General features: G+C 39.2%; 1 protein-coding gene across 2 annotated transcripts in view; it reads left to right on the forward strand.

The window, feature by feature from the left end:
- LOC112254505 (protocadherin-15) overlaps nt 1–23,507 on the forward strand; it is a 222,762-nt gene that overhangs the window by 21,534 nt on the left and 177,721 nt on the right. The window contains exons 3-4 of one of the 2 annotated variants that reach the window (XM_024427170.2): nt 13,518–13,532; nt 13,841–13,906. In XM_024427170.2, the coding sequence (XP_024282938.1) occupies nt 13,518–13,532; nt 13,841–13,906 (81 nt within the window). The remainder of the gene's footprint in view (nt 1–13,517; nt 13,533–13,840; nt 13,907–23,507) is intronic. The other variant, XM_024427178.2, reaches the window with a different exon arrangement.

Below are 23,507 nucleotides of genomic sequence, written 5' to 3' on the forward strand. Positions count from 1 at the left end.
ACCAGTTGTATATATACTGAGATCATGTGACAGCTCATGTGAGACACTTAGATTTCACACAGGTGAACTTTATTTAACAAATTATGTGACTTCTGAAGGTAATTGGTTGCACTAGGTCTCATTTGGGGCGGCAGGGTAGCCTAGTGGTTAGAGCATTGGACTAGTAACCAGAAGGTTGCAAGTTTAAACCCCCGAGCTGACAAGGTACAAATCTGTCGTTCTGCCCCTGAACAGGCAGTTAACCCACTGTTCCTAGGCCGTCATTGAAAATAAGAATTTGTTCTTAACTGACTTGCCTGGTTAAATAAAGGTAAAAAAATAATAATAAATTAGAGGCTTCATAGCAAATGGGTATATGCATGCACATATGTATGCACCAGTTTTCCATATATATTTTTGTAAAACAAGTTATTTTTAAAATTTCACTTCACTAATTTGGACTATTTTGTGTATGTCCGTTACATGAAATCCAAATAAAAATATATTTAAATGGCAGGTTGTAATCTAACAAAATAGGAAAAACATCAAGAGGGATGAATACTTTGCAGGGCACTGTAGCGTAAGAGCCCCAAAACAAGAAAAACAAAATGCCTGGAATTTCAGCATGTACAGTTAGGATGGATTTTTTGATCCACGACATGACATTACCATATGATCTGATTGTTCTGACTGTTCTGACCAATAAACAGTCATATTTTATTTAAGCAATAAGGTTTGAGAGGGTGTGGTATATGGCCAATATACCACAGCTAAGGGCTGTTCTTTTGCACAACGCAAAGCGGAGTGCCTGTATACAGCCCATAGACGTGGTATATTTGCCATATACAGTGGGGCAAAAAAGTATTTAGTCAGCCACCAATTGTGCAAGTTCTCCCACTTAAAAAGATGAGAGAGGTGTCGTGGAAATTTCCTTAATTACCAAATGATGAGAGAGCAAATCACACACGAGTCAGAGTTATGCTTAATCTTCACCTTTAATAATAATTAAGCTTTTGCAATAGCATTTTGACTTTCAACAGTTCAGTATCTCTAATGAAAAGTTGAGAGTCCCAACATAATGGCAAATGGGATCCTTTACAGCAAAGATCCACCCCCCCTAGATGACATGACAAACCTCAGGTCTTAGGAACTTACACAAAGAAAGACTTTACTTCAGAGAGGAGTATCCCCAAATCAGACAGAGTTGGCTATAACTTATCGTTCAGTTTGGTCTCCTAAACAAAGCTCTTATCTCGTCCTTGGTACAAAATGGTGCCAAGACATTACCCCCACCCTATGATATATATCAAATTGTCATTTAGATACAACCAATTCTAAATACAACCAATCCTGGACAAGCTCATGGAGAGGAGAGTGGGGCTATAGGTCAAGATAGGAGCAACAAGAGAGGGAACATAGAATGATTCCAGACACTGCCATCCTCCTCTCCCCGATGGGAAAAGTAGGGAGTGACCGGCACACAGACACAGTGGAGCAAAAGATATGTTTACACATGATGACACCTTGACCTCTCCCCTCTCTGCGGCCCAAACAACTTAGTCCTGACAGAGAACAGATAACTGCCAATGGCCCACCACTATAGTACAACAAAATACATTCTTATGAGAAATAACTCATAAGCATATCATGAAAATAAAACATCTTATCTATGTTACCCAACTAATTCTGATTAATCCCCAACAGAGGCCTGTCATTTTCATCATAGGTACACTTCAACTATGACAGACAAAATTAGAAAAAAATCGAGAAAATCACATAGAGGATTTTTTATGAATTTATTTGCAAATTATGGTGGAAAATAAGTATTAAATGTACCGCCCTTGCCCGGAAATTTGTCACTCGTTCATCCCGCGATGATTGTGTTTTCAGCCACCGGTAGCTTGTGGGTGCTTTATATGCGCTACAGTCAATTATGATTGCATGTCTACTGACATTAAATATATAATTATTAATAAATGCCTACTGTACGACAGCTAGCAAATTAATTAGATAAATAACAGCCTGCCTAGCTGGAACTTCTGAAGAAGGAAAATTTCTAAAAGCTAACCAAACAAAAACATCATTACTTATATGAGACGTGTTTCTGCCATCATGTTCATTAATTAAAGTTATTCATATTAGTTTTTACTTACACTTGTTTGTTGACTCCATATATTGACGTTGAGGTTTTCATTTTTGGCTGACATTTCTTAGCGGATTTACAATCTTCGCGAATGAATTATGGGGAGTTTCAGGCCCCGAAGTGAACATAATTGTACACTCGCAAACTCAACTAAAAAAGAGGGCTGAGGGGCTTACGTTGCAAACGTCCCTTGCTTAGCTAATCATTTGGACCGCCCTCCAAGATGGTGACGGGGATTCCCCCAAGGGCATAAGGCGAGAGTAAGTAGACGAGGGTGTGTCTTTTATGAGTTTGAACCGCAGCCTAAGCATAGACCTTTCTCACAAAGTAGCAATGCCCACTTCTGCTCAACTTCCTAGCCGATACATAGCTTCCTGTCCCGATCCCGTCCTGTCAGCCTGATATCATTACCTCAGTATATAAATATAATCATATTTATTTTGTGTTTTTTTATCCTTCTTGTTGAAAATTCTGTTTATCTGTTCAGTTAGTGATTTTTGTAATTCGATTGTGTTCTGTGTCTTTTTTTTGTCTCTTTAGCTAGCAAACGTTAGCTACCAGTACCTAGCTAACGTAAGTGCTATCATTAACGTTATTAGTTGGTGCGGCATCTTTATTGAAAATTAAGATTTCTTTTAACCTTCTAGTGGGCTTCGATATCTGAAGAAGGGAGCAGTACCTTTGCTATTCCAGTGGAATAACTACCATGTCCATGAGATCCTCATGTTACTGATGGGAAGCATCAACTGCATCTGGGGTGTGGCTTGCCTTCTCATAAAACTACCAGTGTGTGCCTGTTGTGAAGGCGTGAGCCAAGGAGCAATGAGCTACTACTGCAATGCATCTTTCCTTTTTTGCTGTGACCATCTACATTGTCTAACACCCTGTAGTCCATTTATTGATGATAAACACTACTGCTTATACTCCAAACACAAAATGTTTACAGTGACAAGAGAACAGAAAAAATATACTGAATTATTTTAAATGATTAATTAATAAATTAAGACAGATGTGTTGGTTTGTTTCTCTTTCATTAATTGAAAGATAAAGGAGCCTGTAGGAGCCTGTCTGTTGTTATTTAGTCTTTCCTGCCTATGAACTTTTGCATGTACACATAGAGGTAGTACCAGTCACCCTTCTCTCTAATTAGTGAGAACACCACTGGGTCTCTATGTATTCTCTCGACCAGAATTTCCTCATGCGCACAAACAACAAAGTCACACCACTCCAACCCAGCGATGAAGAGATGACCTTGAACTTGCCAATAGTAGGCATGCTGCCTCTTCAGGGAAGGTTCACCGTTATGCATGTGAACGTACTTGCAATCCACAAAACCCTTTACATTTGGGTAATCTCCAGTCCATCAGGAGAAGATGCAAGTCAAGGGACATCAGGATGTATGATGAGGCCACAGGGTGAGAAGTTGACATTCTGAATTTTGCAATAGTCACTAGCTTTTTCCAGCTCCAGTCCCCTCTTCATGTCTGCTGTTTGTGCTGTGCCTTTGAGGATCCTTTCAGCTAGATTGCCTGCGGATGTCAGCCCTCTCACATGGCAAGCCTCTCTGAACCGTAACGAGGTCAGTCCTCTATTTTATGGGCTGTTGCGAAGCTCACATGAAGAGACAACGTGAAGCTGGTCTTCTTCACTGAGCACAAATGTGCAGCCTTGAAAGTTGCTCTCCAGTCTGTAGCCATCAACGGGCAGTGAAGCGAATGGTGGTGTCTCCATATGGTGAACTATGTGACGCGTTGTGATTGGAGGCTGATGGTAAGACAAGAGGCTCCCCACCTGTACCTTTACAAAGTGGGAGTCGACTAAAAGCTTTTCAGCAGACATCCCCATGCTGCAGATCAAAGGCTTGGATAGAGGGTCAAAGTTATTGTACCTCTCTTCTATCTGGAGAACTGAGAGGTCAGGGAGCGGTCCAAGAAGGGCGCAGTAGAGAGTACTTCTGCAAAGCAAAGCAGCCTCTGTGGTTAGCCAGTCTAAACAACGTACTTGAAACCACCTGAAATAAAAAACATGTAAATAGTCAAAGTGTAATAGGATATGACCAGATACTACCTAGTATACTGGCTATTAGGGACTACTCACCCAATCCCTCCTTCTGCCATGCACATTTTGGTGGGCTTTGGAAATGGTCATTTTGCCTACGGGCCCAGGTTGCAGACCCCAGACAGTACAAGGGCACTATTCTAAATCTAATCATGAGACGATTTAAGTTTTCATGAAATCATTTCTTAGCATTATGATGTGATTATAACCATATGATGTTGATATGTGGTATAGCTATTAAAACATACCATATTCCTTGGCTTAAGCCACTGCTGATATGCCTCTGTGCAGCGGTGAGGTGGGACCACTGGTGTTTCCATCTGGGAATAGTGTGCAGACTGGGATAGTAATGCAACAAGAACAGTGATGTTGTGTCATTGTTACTTGCTCAGGGGGCTTCAGTACAACAGTAGGGAACAGTGGGGATATAAAAAGAAAATGATTAGACTATATAATCACTCAACATGTGTCACGACCAGCAAACAGATGTGACTGGAGCAACATGCAACAGCCACTAAATTCATTACAACAATACAGGTGTAAACATTTCTATTAAGGGTATACATATGCTCTTCATGACATGTAATCTAATGTATCCAACATAAAATAGTTTGCAGAAACAGCAATGAAGACGACTGAACAATTACTACACTAACACGGAACCCAAACTGGCTGCGCGAGAGCGCCATTGTGTGCTATCGTGCATACATTTATTTTGTCCCCCTACACCAAACGCGATCACAACACGCAGGTTAAAATAGCTAAACAAACTCTGAACCTTAATTTGGGGACAGGTCGAAAATAATTAAACATGTATGGCAATTTAGCCATTTAGCTTGCACTTGCTAGCTAATTTGTCCTATTTAGCTAGCTTGCTGTTGGTAGCTCATTTGTCCTAGGATATAAACATTGAGTTGTTATTTTACCTTAAATGCACAAGCTCCTTTACTCTGCCAATTAATCCACACATAAAACGGCCAACCGAATCGTTTCTAGTCATCTCTCCTCCTTCCAGGCTTTTTCATCTTTGAACTTATATGGTGATTGGCATCTAAACTTTCATAGTATTACCACGACTATCAGCAAAATAGTTTGTCTTTCAATCACCCACATGGGTATAACCAATGAGGAGATGGCACGTGGGTACCTGCTTCTATAAACCCATGAGGAGATGAGAGAGGCAGGACTTTCAGCGCGATCTGCGTCAGAAATAGAAAGGAGTTCTATTTTAGCCCTGGGCATCGCAGACGCTCGTTTCCGCACGCAAGCAGTGTGGGTGCAGTGTGGGTGCAGTGTGGGTGCAATAATTGAATAACATGGACTTCTAAATGTATTTTGCGACGCTCGTGCACGCGACTTGTCCGGTCTGGTCGGCATGTAAGAATGGTTTCATAGACATGGGTTAAGCCCAGTCCTAGACTAATCAATGCCTCTTAATGCAGATCTCCATTGACATGAACTTCTTAGTCTAAGACTAGGCTTCATCTCTGACTGTGTCACCAGCATGTAGTGTGTCACAAACAGCTGGCTTTTCACCCTACACTCAAACTGTGTGGTTTCTCATTTTTCCTCATGGATCTCTAGCAGCAAGCCCTTATGCTGACCTCTGAGCAATCATAATGTTAGCTAGCTACTGTAAAAGGCATGTCTTAAACTACGTTACAGCTTTGAGTAAACATTCTTGTCTGGTCTGATAGGCAACTTGGCTACACTTACCTTCATGGTTGAAAAGGTAACTAGACATGAAGTTTGAATCCTTTTTCCAACTTCGAGGTCGGTGGTTTGCTGCTTGTTGTCTTGGCCAGACGATGTACATCTGTCACTGTTATCTTTGGCAGCTTACTAGTTAATAGAGACAAAATAGACAAATAACACAATAATCTATTTACAAAAATCCCGACCTGAACGGATAAACAGAATTTCCAAAAATAATTATTTAAAAAACCCTGTAGAAATATGATTATATTAATATACTGAGGTAAAGCCGAGCAACTTCGAGGCTAGTATGGCTACAATCAGGCTGACAGGACGCGATTGGGACAGGAAGCTATGTATCGGGTAGGAAGTTGAGCAGAAGTGGGCGTTGCTATGTTGTGCAAAGGGACTATTGACTGTATGGCAGCGGTTCAAACTTATAAACGAAACACCCTCGTCCACTTACCCTATGGCCTTGGAGGAATCCCCATCACAATCCTGGAGTGCGGTCCAAATAATTAGCCAAGCAAGGGAAGTTTGCAGCGTAAGCCCCTCAGCCCTCGTTTTTAGTCGTGTTTGCAAGTGTACAATTATATTCACTCCGGGGCCTGAAATTCCCCATAATTTAATATGCGACGATTGTACATCCGCTATGAAATGTCCGACAAAACTTAGAAACAATATCAATGGAGAAGTCAACATACAAGTGTAAGTAAAAACTAATGTAAATAGGTTAGAAATTGTGCTACTAATGCGCATGACGGCACAAAAACGTCAGGTTAAAGTAATGATGTTTTTGTTTGGTTAGCTTTTGTAAATTGTAGAAATAAAACATTTTCCTTCTTCAGATGTTCCAGCTAGGCAGGCTAACGTTATTTAGCTAATTAATTTGCTAGCTATCACACAGTAGGCATATATGAATAAATATATAGTTAACATTAGTAGACATGGAATTTTAATTGACTGTAGTCCATTCTAGTCAGATGTCATGATACGTCATCCATAGTGTTGACTTAATTTTAGGTCCGAGGGGATAGGGTGTATCTTTTAAGTGTTTGGATTGCAACCTAGCTGTGTTCCATTTGTGTTCTGCGCTTTAACCTCAACAAAAATCTCATAATTAAAATTCCTCAAGCATACAAGTATTTTACACCATTTTAAAGATAACATTCTCGTTAATCCAGCCACAGTGTCTGATTTCAAGAAGTATTTACAGTGAAGGCACCACAAACGATTATGTTAGGTCACCACCAAGCCACAGAAAAACACAGCCATTTTTCCCAGCCGAAGAGAGTCACAAAAAGCAGAACTAGAGATAAAACTAATCACTAACCTTTGATGATCTTCATCAGATGAAACTCATAGGACTTCATGTTACACAACACATGTATGTTTCGTTTGATAAAGTTCATATTTAGTTCAAATCTGAGTTTACATTGGCGTGTTACGTTCAGTAGTTCTAAAACATGCGGTGATATTGCAGAGATCCACATTAATTTACATAAATTCTCATAATAAACATTGATAAAGATACGACTATTATATATGTAACTTTAGATAAACTTCTCCTTAATGCAACCGCTGTGTCAGATTTTTAAAAAAGCATTACAGAGAAAGCAAACCATGCAATAATCTGAGTACAGCCTTTAGACAACAAAGCAGCCAAAAAGATACCCGCCATATTGGGTAGTCAACATTACTCAGAAATAGCATTTTAAATACTCACTTACCTTTGATGATCTTCATCAGAATGCACTCCCAGGAATCCCAGTTCCACCATAAATGTTTTGATTTGTTCGTTAATGTCCATCTGTTATTTCCAAATATCTTATTTTGTTAGGGCGTTTGGTAAACAAATCCAAAAGCGCGTTCAGGTCGCGCCGAACGTCGGACGAAAAGTTCAAAAACTTCCGTTACAGCCCGTAGAAAAATGCCAACCTAAGTATGGATTCATTCTATAGGATATTTTTAACATAAAACTTCATTCATGTTCCAACAGGACAATTCCTTTGTCTGTACAAATGAAGTGGAACGTAGCTACCTTTCACGTGAGCGCGCCAGACCGAGGCTGTGGCACTCTGCCAGACCACTCACTCAAAGAGCCCTTATGAGCCCCTCCTTTAGAGTAGAATCCTCAAAACAAAATACTGTTGACATCTAGTGGAAGCCTTGGGAAGTGAAAAATAACTAATATCACCCTGTATCTTCAATGGGGGCTGAGTTGTAAAACTACAAACCTCAGATATCCCACTTCCTGGTTGGATTTTTCTCAGGATTTCGCCTGCCATATGAGTTCTGTTATACTCGTAGACATCATTCAAACAGTTTTAGAAACTTCAGAGTGTTTTCTATCCAATACTAATAATATTATGCATATATTAGCATTTGGGACCGAGTAGGAGGCAGTTCACTCTGGGCACGCTATTCATCCAAAAGTGAAAATGCTGCTCCCTATCCCAAAAAGTTGAATCACATCTAAGTTAACTCAACCACACCAAGGTTAAAAACACTAATATTCAGGTTGAAGAACCACTTTGACCCTTTCAGAGTACTACTGTACATTTCTGTTTTAAAACACATTCTGGTTATTAAAACACTTACATTGGGTTTACATTCAAACAACCTCCAAACACCACATCTTAGCTTAGGTGCAATACTTCTCATGGATTCATTTGACAATCATGGTGTTTTTAGACTTTCTATTTTTAAAGTGTAGATGGATCCATACAATGTAGCCTATACCTGAAACAATCATATAATAATTGACACCAGGAAAAAAAGTGGATTAAGGTACAATTGTCTGAAAAAAAGACATATTTTAAGAACAACAACCTCAACATCAAACTTCTATGCACCATTGGGATCACAAAATCAGAGAAACACTCATGCACTGTACAACTTCACCTAGGTGCCTCCATACAATGCAAAGTGCATTAGCCATCTAAAAATAATTTATTCAACAACAAACGTTTATCCACAATAAGGATTACCTAAGCAGAGAGTCACTCATCTGATCAACAAGCAGCGCAGCAGCTAGACTAATGTTTCATTAGCCAACTCAAAAAAACACAGAGAGGCTTTGTTCTGTTAATCTAATGGAACATTGCTTTAATGGAAATCTGTTATTCCCAATAAAATAAGTGATACTCCATCAGTAATTGGTAATCAAGGCACTATACACTCCAACAGCTTACTCCAAGAACAATCTAAATATTAACATTTGAACCTTGGGGCAATTTGCTTTCATTTGAGAAAATAATATCCTGCACAAATCAACAGACTGACTCCCCCTCGAGCTACAAAACTTCAATTACCAAACGTTTATAATCTTTCTCACAAAAGAACCAGGCCCAGAGATGGATGGAGACACAAGTAACCTTTTTCAGATTTGATGTGGTTGTTTTTCTGCAAGATATTACTTTTTTCCATGACTGGGATATAAATTGATTTAAAGGTATTTTCAGTAGAAGCAGGCTTGCACATACAGTGGGGCAAAAAGTATTTAGTCAGCCACCAATTGTGCAACTTCTCCCACTTAAAAATATGAGAGAGGCCTGTAATTTTAATCATAGGTACACTTCAACTATGACAGACAAAATGAGAAGAAAAAAAATCCAGAAAATCACATTGTAGGATTTTAAATTAAATTATTTGCAAATTATGGTGGAAAATAAGTATTTGGGCAGTAACAAAAGTTTATCTCAATACTTTGTTATATACCCTTTGTTGGCAATGACAGAGGTCAAACATTTTATGTAAGTCTTCACAAGGTTTTCACACACTGTTGCTGGTATTTTGGCCCATTCCTCCATGCAGATCTCCTCTAGAGCAGTGATGTTTTGGGGCTGTTGCTGGGCAACACGGACTTTCAACTCCCTCCAAAGATTGTCTATAGGGTTGAGATCTGGAGACTGGCTAGGCCACTCCAGGACCTTGAAATGATTCTTACGAAGCCACTCCTTGGAAGGAGGTTTTCACTCAAAATCTCACGATACATGGCCCAATTCATTCTTTCCTTTACATGGATCAGTCGTCCTGGTCCCTTTGCAGAAAAACAGCCCCAAAGCATGATTTTCCACCCCCATGCTTCACAGTAGGTATGGTGTTCTTTGGATGCATCTCAGCATTCTTTGTCCTCCAAACACGACGAGTACTACACAAGCGACTACACGAGCAACACAGCATTCCCAACCTAGCCCACAATGGCTGCTGTGTGGATCAAGCAGACAACAAGTTGAGTAGTCATTTGAAAGAGTAACAACATTTCAACGAGACAACTCAAAGGTGAAATCCATTAAGAGGCTCCTCTGTCCTCCACTCGTTACCTGTATTAATGGCACCTGTTTGAACTTGTTATCAGTATAAAAGACACCTGTCCTCAACCTCAAACAGTCATACTCCAAACTCCACTATGGCCAAGACCAAAGAGCTGTCAAAGGACACCAGAAGAAGAATTGTAGACCTGCACCAGGCTGGGAAGACTGAATCTGCAATAGGTAAGCAGCTTGGTTTGAAGAAATCAACGGTGGGAGCAATTATTAAGAAATGGAAGACATACAAGACCACTGATAATCTCCCTCGATCTGGGGCTCCACGCAAGATCTCACCCCGTGGGGTCAAAATGATCACAAGAACGGTGAGCAAAAATCCCAGAACCACACGGGGGGACCTAGTGAATGACCTGCAGAGAGCTTGGACCAAAGTAACAAAGCCTACCATCAGTAACACACTACGCCGCCAAGGACTCAAATCCTGCAGTGCCAGACGTGTCCCCCTGCTTAAGCCAGTACATATGCAGGCCCATCTGAAGTTTGCTAGAGAGCATTTGGATGATCCAGAAGAAGATTGGGAGAATGTCATATGGTCAGATGAAACCAAAATATAACTTTTTGGTAAAAACTCAACTCGTCGTGTTTGGAGAACAAAGAATGCTGAGTTGCATCCAAAGAACACCATACCCACTGTGAAGCATGGGGTGGAAACATCATGCTTTGGGGGTGGTTTTCTGCAAAGGGACCAGGACGACTGATCTGTGAAAAGGAAAGAATGAATGGGGCCATGTATCGTGAGATTTTGAGTGAAAACCTCCTTCCATCAGCAAGGGCATTGAAGATGAAACGTGGCTGGGTCTTTCAGCATGACAATAATCCCAAACACACCGCCCGGGCAACGAAGGAGTGGCTTCGTAAGAAGCATTTCAAGGTCCTGGAGTGGCCTAGCCAGTCTCCAGATCTCAACCCCATAGAACATTTTGGGAGGGAGTTGAAAGTGTGTGTACCTGTGATGAAAATTACAGGCCTCTCTCATCTTTTTAAGTGGGAGAACATGCACAATTGGTGGTTGACTAAATACTTTTTTACCCCACTGTGTATATTCTTAGAGCTAGGGTCTATTTTCCTGAATTTCCGCCTGACTGACGTGCCCAAAGTAAACTGCCTGTTGCTCATGGCGAGAAGCCAGGATATGCATATAATTGGTAGCATTGGATAGAAAATGTTAAAATAATTTCTGAGACTATAACACAATTGATATGGCAGGCGGAGAAAGTGGAGAAAGAAATGTGTATCTGATAATCACACACTGCTATTTATTGCTAACCAGCAGATGTCACTAATCTGCATTGTGAACAGATAATGAAGCTCTGAGTAATGAAATGTTTTCTGGTACAATTTGGTGAAAGCAATGAAGCCTTCAGAATGCCTCAGTTACCCAACACTGCTGGTGGTTTGAACACTGCTTGACAATGCCTGCCAAAATGGTATATAATGGCAAATTATCAAATGCATAGAACAATGTTAAACGTTACGACACTTCAAAAAAAGGGTTTGCATTCTGCTCTGGACAGGTTTGAAAACATCATAATGGGGTTTAGAAACTTTAAGGAGAGGAAACAAGACCAAATGAGAAGGTTTCTAATTCTGCACTAAACATGACTTTAAACCTTTTCTGTTAGTTCTCCAAGTCCCTTCCTGGCAAGGTGTTTCACAATACTTGATTAAGTGGTGTTACAACACACCATGTAATGTTTTAAAACATCTCAGGATGATTTGTTTCAATACTCCAGCAAAGTTAAGGTTTTGTCTCCTTCAACTTGGTGGCAGCTCAGTTTCCACTAGTGTTGGTGTTAGAAAAACACTTAATTTTAAGTGTACCACTAGGTGGCTCCACTTTTAGGATTGTTCCACGCTGAGCGAGGACAGGATGTGTCTAGTTATGGAGGAAGGGATCACTGTGATGTTCGTCATAGTTACATGTATGAACAATGACCTTACATTCTAGGTCACATTGAATTGGACATGGCCTGTGTAGTCCTGGTCGATACCCTGGCTCTGGTTACAGAGAGACAGTATTGACGATGTGTCTAGTCATGTGTTTGATGCAGAAGATACAGTATCTCAGCATGTTTTAGCTCAATTTTCATAACAGGCCTAGGTGGACAGTGAGGGTGCAGTTTAGTTTTAGTTCTATACGCTATGGGGTTTTCTCCAGCTTCCACTGCCACTACTCAGTTTGTATTGATTTTCACTAGTTATCATTCTCTATACAATCGGTCCAACTCTCATTATGTATTTGTGTTTGTGCGAGAGAGAGGGAGAGTGTCCTTCCCTCTCCTATCTGTCTTTCTCTCTCTCACACACTCTCTCATCCCTCTTCCTCCTCTGTGTCTATTTTCTCATTACGATAAGTTGTGTTCTCTTCCAAACAGTTTTGCTTTGGCGCTTGCTGGTTGCCTCCACTCCCCCTGCTCAGTTTGTATTGATTTTCACTGGTAATCACTCTCTATACAATTGGTCTAACTCTCATGATGCATTTGTGTTTGTGTTGGTGTGTGTGTGTGCGAGCAAGCGGGAGAGTCCTTCCATCTGGTGTATGTGTCTGCTGCCTCCTGTCTGTTGTGTTCTCTTCCAAATAGCTTTGGTGCTTGCTGGTTGGGCAATTTATCCCTCGTCTTTTGGGCTCTCGTACCCCTTTTCCTATTTTATTTTAATTTTGTTTTATTACCTTTATTTAACTAGGCAAGTCAGTTAAGAACAAATTCTTATTTTCAATGACGGCCTAGGAACAGTGGTTTTAACTGCCTGTTCAGGGGCAGAACGACAGATTTGTACCTTGTCAGCTCGGGGGATTGAACTTGCACCCTTCCGGTTACTAGTCCAACGCTCTAACCACTAGGCTAACCTGCCGCCCCGGTGTGTCACGAGTTAACACCTCCTGACTCCTGACTTCTTCACAATTTAGCTTTCTCCGTCCCAGACTGAGAATATTGGAAAACCAACACCCTGGACAAGATGTCAACACTAAATTAAATATGGTGTTGTCTTTAGATGATTTTCAAGAGACAATTGTATGTAGAAAATAGGCTAACAATGTTGTGATTACTGTATCTTTAGAAGTGTTTCCTACTCCCATGTCAAATAACATCCATCCAAAGATGTATTTAGTTGAAGAAGATTTTGTAGAGTTGTTAGTTATTATGATTAACTTACTCTCTATTCCTTCACTCCCCTCCCCTTTCCTCTACTAATGTTTTTTCTCTCCTCTAACATCAAACCTCTTCTCCAAACCACAATTTCATGCTATTCTTTTCTCCCATGGTTCTTTTCTGCTTTCCTTTTGGCACCACTAACCCTGATCTCTACAGACTGGCGGTACGAGGGTAAGAGGGCAACCCTTTACTTTTCCTCATTCTCTCTATCTATCTTATTTTGTCTCTGTGTGCTCGGAGTCATTTCCATCATGTTGTCACCCCACATGGTTGTCATGTATTGTCGTCATGTATTGTTGTGAGTTGGTCATCACTGTGCTTTTGTATCGGTGTCCTTAAACCCATCAACGTGCTTCAACATTAATAGAAAGGATGAAACCATTCATAACCAGTTATGACAGTTGCTATCAGCTTATGACACTGAGGCTCTTTGTGGTATTGGTGTGTTTGTTTTATTGCCTTCTCTCTCCACCGTACAGAATGTAAACTGTCCCGGTCTGGCCCCCCTGCTACCATAGTGACCATTGATGAAGAGAGCCCCAATGGTACGTACTGCCTTTGTTTTCTTTGTACCTGCTAGGCTGTTCAATATATGCCATTCATAACATACACTACTGTTCAAAAGTTTGGGGTCACTTAGAAATGTCTTAGTTTTTGAAAGAAAAGCGCATTTTTTGTCCATTAAAATAACATCAAATTGATCAGAAGTACAGTGTAGACATTGTTAATGTTTTAAATGACTATTTTAGCTGGAAACTGATCATTTTTTTATGGAATATCTACATTGGCGTACAGAGGCCCATTATCAGCAACCATCACTCCTGTGATGCAATGGCACGTTGTGTTTGCTAATCCAAGTTTATCATTTTAACAGGCTAATTAAAAAAAACTTTTGCAATTATGTTAGCACAGCTGAAAACTGTTGTCCTGATTAAAGAAGCTATACAACTGTCCTTCTTTAGACTAGTTGAGTATCTGGATCATCAGAATTTGTGGGTTCGATTACAGGCTCAAAATGGCCAGAAACAAAGAACTTTCTTCTGAAACCTGTCAGTCTATTCTTGTTCTGAGAAATGAAGGCTGCGTTGCGACACCGTGTATAGCTTTGTGAAATGTTAGGCTTGACATAAGAAAATCAAGACCAGGCCTACCAATACAAATGTGTCCATTAGCTAAAGAAAAGCTACAAGCCCTGGCACCACAGAAAGCCAATCATTGATTCGATAGGCATGCAGACGCAGAGACATGGCTGCCGCTGTGCAAATTAGAAGTAGCCCAAAAACCTGCAACCCGCGACCAATACATTTTCAACCTCTGCATTGTTTTCGAAGTAGCCCAATGCAGGAAAACCACGGACATGGCAACCCTGACACCTTTCGCATTCCATCTTTCCCCGTTCCTCTGGAGAGTATTTCTAATTACCCAGAAACATGACAGTGTAGTAAGACACTCACAATTGTTTTATTTCATTCACACATTTTAATTTAGAAAATCTAAGTTTGGTATTTTGTCTCTGGTGCACACCTGTTTGCCTCTTACTTTTGGTTGCATAACACATTTTTTAAGGGTCTCACATTGATATGAAGCTGTAATGACTGTGTCCTGTAATTATAGAATGGTTACTATGCTAAAAGAAGGGCTCTGACTATTCTTGTTTCAGTGCTGTGATGTTAGTTGTAATTCTGTGATGTGCCTTCACTTTTTCTGGCTGAGAGGCTGGTTTGGTATTCTGTAGCCGTCTCTCTGTGATTCAAATGCCTGGCAGCAGAGTAAAGAGAAAAAGACGGAGTGAGTGACTGTGTGTGTGTGTGTGTGTGTGTGTGTGTGTGTGTGTGTGTGTGTGTGTGTGTGTGTGTGTGTGTGTGTGTGTAAGCAATGTGCACATATCTGTGTGTGCCCTGTTAAAATAATTGCAAGGCCAGCAATATGTAATTAGAGAGTGTCGCGGAAAGGACGGGGTTTGTCCCAACACCTGCTTCTTCTCTGGATTAGAGAGAGAGGACCAGGGGAGGGAGAGGGAAAGAGAGAGATTGCGAGGGGTATGGGGGAGATGAGAATGGTGCATATAAAGCTGTAGAGCAAAGACAGAGGGTAGAATGTGTGGACAGTGTGCATACTGTAAACTCTTGGAAAAAAGGGTTCCAAAAGGGTTCTTCGGCTGTCCCCATAGGTTAACCCTTTTTGGTTCCAGGTAAATCTGTGTTTAGTTCCATGTAGAACTTCTGTGGAATCAAATGGGTTCTACCTGAAACCAACAAGGATTCTTCAAAGGGTTCTCTTATGGGGACATCTGAAGAACCCTTTTTGGTTCTAGATGGCACCTTCTTTTCTAATAGCGTAGGTGCTTGCATTCTTGCCTCCGTGCATGTGATGTGCTAGTAAATGAAAATGTGCATATAATTTACCCAGGCTTTCCATTTTACTGTCCTTTTTTATATAATGTATCACAATGGCCATGTGTTTGAATCTACATGCTAATTCAGTGGAACATCAAATCTTTAGTGGAAGGGTAGAACACCAGTTGATATTTCTCTCTGTGTCCACCCATTTAGTCTAGTGGGGTTGCTAGTGTAGTGTTTTGATATTGTGAAGCATATTCCTCCATTTGATGGGTAAATAAAGGCCACAATTACAGTATTATGCTGAGATAAATGGACAGATTAATTAGCTGTGTTCTTGTGCTAAATTACTTACCCTCATTAGAGGCTATAGAGATGAGTTAGTTTGAAGTATAGCAAGAATTCTGCATCTTCATTTACATGCACTTAAATTCTTTGTTTGGATTTTTGCTTTTTTTCATGTGAAAACCTCTCTCTGTTATGAAAATCAAATGAGAACATCAACTCCCAAAACGGATCACTAAATCAAATGAAATATACTCATTCTATTCATATTTCCAATATTATATAAAACCCTAATAGAGAACTCATCTGAACAGCATACAGTACATTCCCAACTGCCATGCTATTTTATAAGAAGTAGAAAGAAATGCCTCTAACTTCCTTTACTTTTTCTCAAGTCTATTCTGACATGACTTTACAGCCCCCACTACATTCATTCAATTGCCTCTCCCAGAGTGTGAGAGCATTGCCATGTTAGATTAAGGTTTCAGAATTATCAGTATATTTGTCATTTTGGATTCACATCTCTTTTATGAAATCCTGGGGTAAATTTTCACAAAAACAGCATCCACTCCTTTAAGTTGCTTAAAAAAGGCGGTCTCTATCTACAGTACATTTGACTTTACTCTAATAGTTTTGTAGCCACATAAGTAATACAGATTAAAAGGTTCAAACGTAATTGTTTTTTATTTCTCTGTTTTGTTGGCTTTGTGGTCATTTCATAATACTTTACATTTCTAATTATAATGGGATATTGGTGTATTTTACTGATTTAATATGAAACACGTTGGGAAGTGATCCTGATTGTCTTAATCCTCTCATTAGACTGAGTTGTAATTAAAGGGATAGATCATCCTCATTTCATAATTGGAGCTCATTCATTTTTCTAAATTGTCAACTAAATCAGCACGTAGCTAGTTCCCTTTACTGATTTACCATAGCCTTGCTTTCAATCGTCCTCATTAGGAAATGCAACTGAAAAGAAGATTTTAAAACGTGCTTTTATATGGGTGTCTTGTGTGTGTGCTTGCACGTGGAAAGCTTTTGTACACTCACTCTGCCAAAACAGTACACAGTTAGTCACTCATCCTTCTCGATAACTTGACACAGTCGTAAACAGATATTGTGTCTGGAAGTAGCATAGGCTAGCTAGCAAGCTAGCCAACTTACTTTGCCAATTAGCTACAGACGGCCAGGGTGCGACCATGGCAAAATTGGTTTGACTTTGGATAGCCTATCTGGTAGGGGCCATCAATATATTACACAATGTAAATAGGGCAATGTTGCACACCTTTTAGTTTTCTCATGAAATGATTTCAATATTTGTAAATGAATTTCTCCAAATTATAGCTGGTTTGAGGTTATGTTATTGAAATGTGGAGCTAATTAAGTTTAAAAATAGTGTTCCATTGACAGTGCCTTCAGAAACTAGTCACAACTCTTAACTTTTTCCACATTTTGTTGTGTTACAGCCTGAATTGATTACATGTAGATTGTGTGTCACTGATGTAAACACAATACAACCCAAAACGTGAAAGTGGAATTATGTTGTTAGATTTTTTTAAATAAAAAAGCTTGAATAATTTTAAAAGAGAAAACTGTCATATATTGTACAATCCAGGACTCACAGCTGTGATCACTGCCAAAGATGATTCTAACATGCCGGGGCGCACGCCACTTTGGTTTTAGAAGTGGAGGGATCATAACCTGGCGGCAATCTGGGGGTCCTCCCCGATAATTTTCTGGGGCATCTAAATCTAATTTCCTGCATTTTACACCATCCGATATGCCATCTCTATTTTAGAACAAAAAGTATGCACACAGTCATCAAGCTTCAATTATAATTATATCATAAATATTGTGTTGCACCTTTAACCAATAGCCTAACAAATGAAGTCTTGAAAAAATACAAATACGTTTGATTGTCTTTATTAAGATATCCTCTATATCACATTTCAGCCAGACTGACTAGCCAGGTCAGGTCGAGCCACCTGCACACCCAACACCACCAGTCTAGTCAATATCTCAACTCTATCCCAACACAATTTCCTTCCCACCTCACACCTTACTTTGTTTTTTATTCACAAGGGAAGGGTTTAAAAATATATATATATATATATAGTTGAAGTCGGAAGTTTACATGCACTTAGGTTGGAGTCATTAAAACTCATTATTCAACCACTCCACCAATTTCTTGTTAACAAGCTATAGTTTTGGCAAGTCGATTAGGACATCTACTTTATGCATGACACAAGTAATTGTTCCAACAATTGTTTACATACATTTTATTTCATTTATACACCACTTTATCACAATTCCAGTGGGTCAGAAGTTTACATACACTAAGTTGACTGCCTTTAAACAGCTTGGAAAATTCCAGAAAATGATGTTATGGCTTTAGAAGCTTCTGATAGGCTAATTGACATCATTTGAGTCAATTGGATGTGTACCTGTGGATGTATTTCAAGGCCTACCTTCAAACTCAGTGCCTCTTTACTTGACATCATGGGAAAATCAAAAGAAATCAGCCAAGACCTCAGAAAAACACATAGGGCACATAGGAACAAAGATCGTAAGTTTTGAAGAAATATCCTCTGGTCTGATGAAACCTAAAATAGAACTGTTTGGCTATAATGACCATCGTTATGTTTGGAGTTAAAAGGGGGATGCTGGCAAGCTGAAGAACACCATCCCAACGGTGAAGCACGGGGGTGGCAGCCTAATGTTGTGGGGTTGCTTTGCTGCAGGAGGGACTGGTTTACTTCACAAAATATATGGTTTGAGGAAGGAAAATTATGTGGATATATTGAATCAACATCAACACAAGACCTCAGTCAGGAAGTTATAGCTTGGACGCAAATGGGTCTTCCAAATGGACAATGACCCCAAGCATACTTCCAAAGTTGTGGCAAAATGGCTTAAGGACAACAAAGTCAAGGTATTGGAGTGACCATAACAAAGCCCTGAGCGCAACCCTAAAGAAAATTTGTGAACAGAACTGAAAAAGCGTGTGCGAGCAAGGAGGCCAACAAACCTGACTCTGTCAGGAGGAATGGGCCAAAATTCACCCAATTTATTATGAGAAGCTTGTGGAAGGCTACTCGAAACGTTAATTAAACAATTTAAAGACAATGCTACCAAATACTAATTGAGCGTATGTAAACTTCTGACCCAGTGGGAATCTGATAAAATAAATAAAATCTGAAATAAATCATTCTTTACTATTATTCTGACATTTCACATTCTTAAAATAAAGTGCTGATCCTAACTGACCTAAGACAGGGAATTTTTACTAGGATTAAATGTCAGGAATTGTGAAATGTAATGTTTAAATGTATTTGGCTAAGGTGTATGTAAACTTCGACTTCAACTGTATATATACAACTGTGTGTATATATATATAAAATACATACACCTCAAATATACATTAGTACACAGAAACAGCAAATCTTCCATATAGTTAATCTCATAGGACTAATAGTACTCTAGAGCTTGTTTTACTTACACACAATATAGCTGGCACCCCAACCCAAAACACCCCACTTTAGGATCTTAGTGAAACATTCATTATTGGAAAATGAACAAGACTTTACTAGAAAATGAAGTATTTAAGAAGGAAGTAGCAGGAATTATTGATAAATATTGGAATTGTGCCTGTGTTATGAATACGTTTGGAAGTTACTGGGTGCTAATTAAATTTGATATAAGGCTTTTGGTTATTTCAATGGTGAAAGAAATTGCTCGTGCCAAGAGAGAGAAAGAATATGACATCATAGAGGGAATAATGGATTATACTACAAAAACTGAACTAACTAATCAGGAACTACTGGAGCTATCATCATTGCAAATGCAGTTAGACTGTATCTACGAGGAAAAGGCCCGGGGAGTGTTTGTAAGATCAAGATGAAAATGGATGGAAGGGAGAGAAAAATATAAAATATTTCTTTAATTTAGAAAAAAGGGCAGGCAAAAACACTTCCATTTGTAAATAATGATTAATAATATTCCCAATGAAAATCCAAAAGAAATCTCTCCGTATGTTGCCCAGTTTTATCAGAATCTGTATACATCAGCCCAGTTAACTTCCAATATGGATATTTTCTTAGAAAATGTAGCAAACATTGCTAAGATATATAATGGCTTCAGGGATTTTTGTGATGATGAGTTATCTGAAATTGAGATAAGCCTTCATTAATATTAAAAGCCTTAAGGACAATAGGTTCCCTGGAAATGATGGTTTAGTAAGCGAGTTTTATAAAGCATTCAATGATACATTGATTCCTTTCATTCTTGCTAGGTTCCAAGGATCAACAGAAAAAGGGGAGTTACCGGTTTCCTTAAAGCAAGGTGTAATTACTTTGATTCCCAAACCTAATAAGGATAGTCTTTATATGGACAACTGGAGAACCATTAGCCTGTTGAATAATGATGGGAAACTATTTGCCCTTGTATTTGATAAGAGGTTGTAACAAGGCTTGCATCATATAATTGATAAAGAACGATCTGGTTTTATGCATGGTCAACACATTGGTAATAACATAAAGTTGATCTTAGATATGATTGACTATAATGACTTCATCCTTGATTATAGTTTTCTTATGTTTGTTGATTTTTATAATGCTTTTGACACTGTAGAACATGTGTTTACGTTCAAAGCAATAAGTTTTTTGGGGTTTGGTGACTTTTTTTAAAAGCAGTCCAAACTTTATATAGTGGTTGTACTAGCTCTGTAAAATTAACTCACAGGACATCCCAAAGATTTGATTTTGGCCGTGACATTAGGCAGGGCTGCCCAATTAGTCCATTTTTTGTTTTATTGGTTAACTCAAATTATGCCTCTTCATATCAAAAAAGGGAATTTAAGGTGTTTCAGCACTTGGCAATGAATTTAAACTATGTCAACTGGCTGATGATACCACCATATTTTTGAGAGACGGTAATGAGGTTTCTAAAACAGTTTCCTGTATTGAAGACTTTTTCTTAGTTTTGGGATTGAAATATAATATCAATAAATCAGTCTTATTTCCACTCAAGGATTGTGTTTTACAGGAAGTATATGGTATCCCAGTTAAAGATAAGGTTACTCTTCTTGGAATTGTTATATGCAAGGATGAAAAACAAAGGAGTGAATTAAACTTTAACCCCATTATTGAGAAAACAAAGAAGAAATTGAGTTATTCATTATACGGTCCAGTTTTATTGTCCAAAGCTGAAGGGTTATCCAGATCGGTTTATGTCTCGTTATCACTTGGATTATCCCCTAAAATTGTAAAGGACTTAGATACCAGTCTTTATAATTTTATTTGGAGGAACAAGCCTCACTATCTATGGAAAGATATTCTCACTAATACCCAAGAACATGGAGGTCTTGAGGTTTCAGATTTCAATATTCTAAATAATACTATTATTACTATATTACTAATACTATATTTACAGTTTTTCTCAATTGCTAAAACACAATTTCTGAAACCTTGCTCCGTTTCCTGAACAGTAAACACAAAACCTCATCTTCAAGCACTATTTACATAAGCTCTGACTCTTCTCGCAAAAGGGAACATTTGCCTGAAAACAGTTTTACCTGTGTTCAAAATCAAACACTGCTCTCAAATCATAAACAAAGTGATCAAAATGATATACACTCTCAAGACTCTCAAGCAGTCAGTAAACAATACACCGAAAAATAGAATACACATTGTTCAAAACATACAATTCTCAGGGAGAAGTACATTTTTAATCTAAAAAAATATTCATATTATTCCGTCATTGTCTTTTGATGAACGAAAACATGTTCTATCATAGTAGCTAAAAATTGATCAGAAATTACTACTCTGCTTTGCTCTTTGCAATTTTGTTTTTTGTTCTTCCTCCTTGTACCCATATGTTTACAGTACTGTACCCTGCATCTCACAAACTTGTCCTTTGTCTCTGTGATACTGTAATTCTTATTCTTTGTTGATGTGAACCTGCAACCAGTCAAAATCTATTGAGCAGTCAGTACTGTTAATAAATGGAAAGCACAATGTTCAGGGCCATACAATGTGTCCATTGTACAGTATACAGCCTACAATGCACTGTACTACAGTATACAATACTAAAAGGGACAAAAATCAAAGGAGTAAACATGCGATCAATGTGCTTCTTCTTGTCTTTGGGCTGGGTCAGGCCAGAGTATTTCGTCGACATCACAAGCAATATTGTCCCTCCCTAGGCAAAGGGGAAAGAAGCCTCTTGTGTGCCGTATCCAGCCCTGACATGATTCCTCACCTATATCACCACAGGCTAAATCCATGGCTTGCAGCAGATTTACTCTGGTGTAGGGTTGTCATTCATACACTTTCCATCTCCAAGAGGAGAAAAACTCCTCAATCAGATTCAGGAAAGGCGAGTATGGAGGGAGGTACAAGTTCATAAACTGCCCATTGATGTTAAACCATTCCCTTACCTGAGCAGCTCGGTGGAAACTGACATTGTCCCACACTATCACATAGGTGGGAATGGGATTCTCATTTAGCTCTTGACCCTGCTGCTCTTGAACGTGCTGCTCAAATAAAATATATTTTAGATTGGCAATAATCTTAGAAGGTGCTGGGTGTTATATGGCCCGAGTGTAACATGGGGATGTAGAACACCATGGTTGTTGATAGCAGCACAGATTGTGACATTTCCACCTCTTTGACCAGGGACTTCAACAATGGCCCGATGTCCAATCATGTTTCGGCCTCTCCTTTTCCTCTTTGTTAGATTGAAGCCTGCGTCATCGACAAAGATGAACTCATGGGGTATGTCCAAGGATTCCAAGTCAAATATTGTCTGTGTAGAATTACAATATACTGTATGTAGATTTTGTAAGTCGTACAGAGACAGTGCTATACTGTAGAGTACAATTAGGCTTCTGATTCACATACATTGTATGTACTGAAGAGTAATGTCATTCACATAGTATGTGTTAGTACTGTAGACAATCTGGATTACAGCAAATGTTTCTGAATGTACACTTGCACATACTGAGCTCGCAGTGCTTTCACCCTTGGTGAGTTGCGCTCAAAAGGTACTCTGTCTACTTGTTTCATTCGCATCCTGTTACGATGGAGGACACGGTCAATTGTGGAAATGCTCACACTGTCGATTCCCTGGAAGTGTGTGTTGTCTTATATCACTCATTCCTGGATTCGTATTGCATTATCTTGAAGGACCATGCCAACTAACGGCCTCTTGCTCCCGAGTGAATATAGTTGTCCTTCCACCTGCATGTGGCTGCCTTGCAATTCTACAAAAAGTAGTTGTGCAGTTACAAAACATATTCATGCAGTACAATACATACAGCGATTAACTTTACAAACGTCTATTGAAACAGCTGCATATAGTGTAGTACAGTAAATGTGCAATTACAAAAATACAGTAGTATAATGTACCTGTTCTCTTTTCTGAATGTCCTATGGTGGACACAGAAAATCAGCTCAAATTGGGTTGCACTCTAAGTCCTGCTTCCCTCATTGTCAGTCCATGGACAAGAACATGGTCTATA

The sequence above is a fragment of the Oncorhynchus tshawytscha genome, linkage group LG01 (genome assembly GCF_018296145.1).
Source record: "Oncorhynchus tshawytscha isolate Ot180627B linkage group LG01, Otsh_v2.0, whole genome shotgun sequence".
In the NCBI taxonomy this organism is placed as follows: Eukaryota; Metazoa; Chordata; class Actinopteri; order Salmoniformes; family Salmonidae; genus Oncorhynchus; species Oncorhynchus tshawytscha.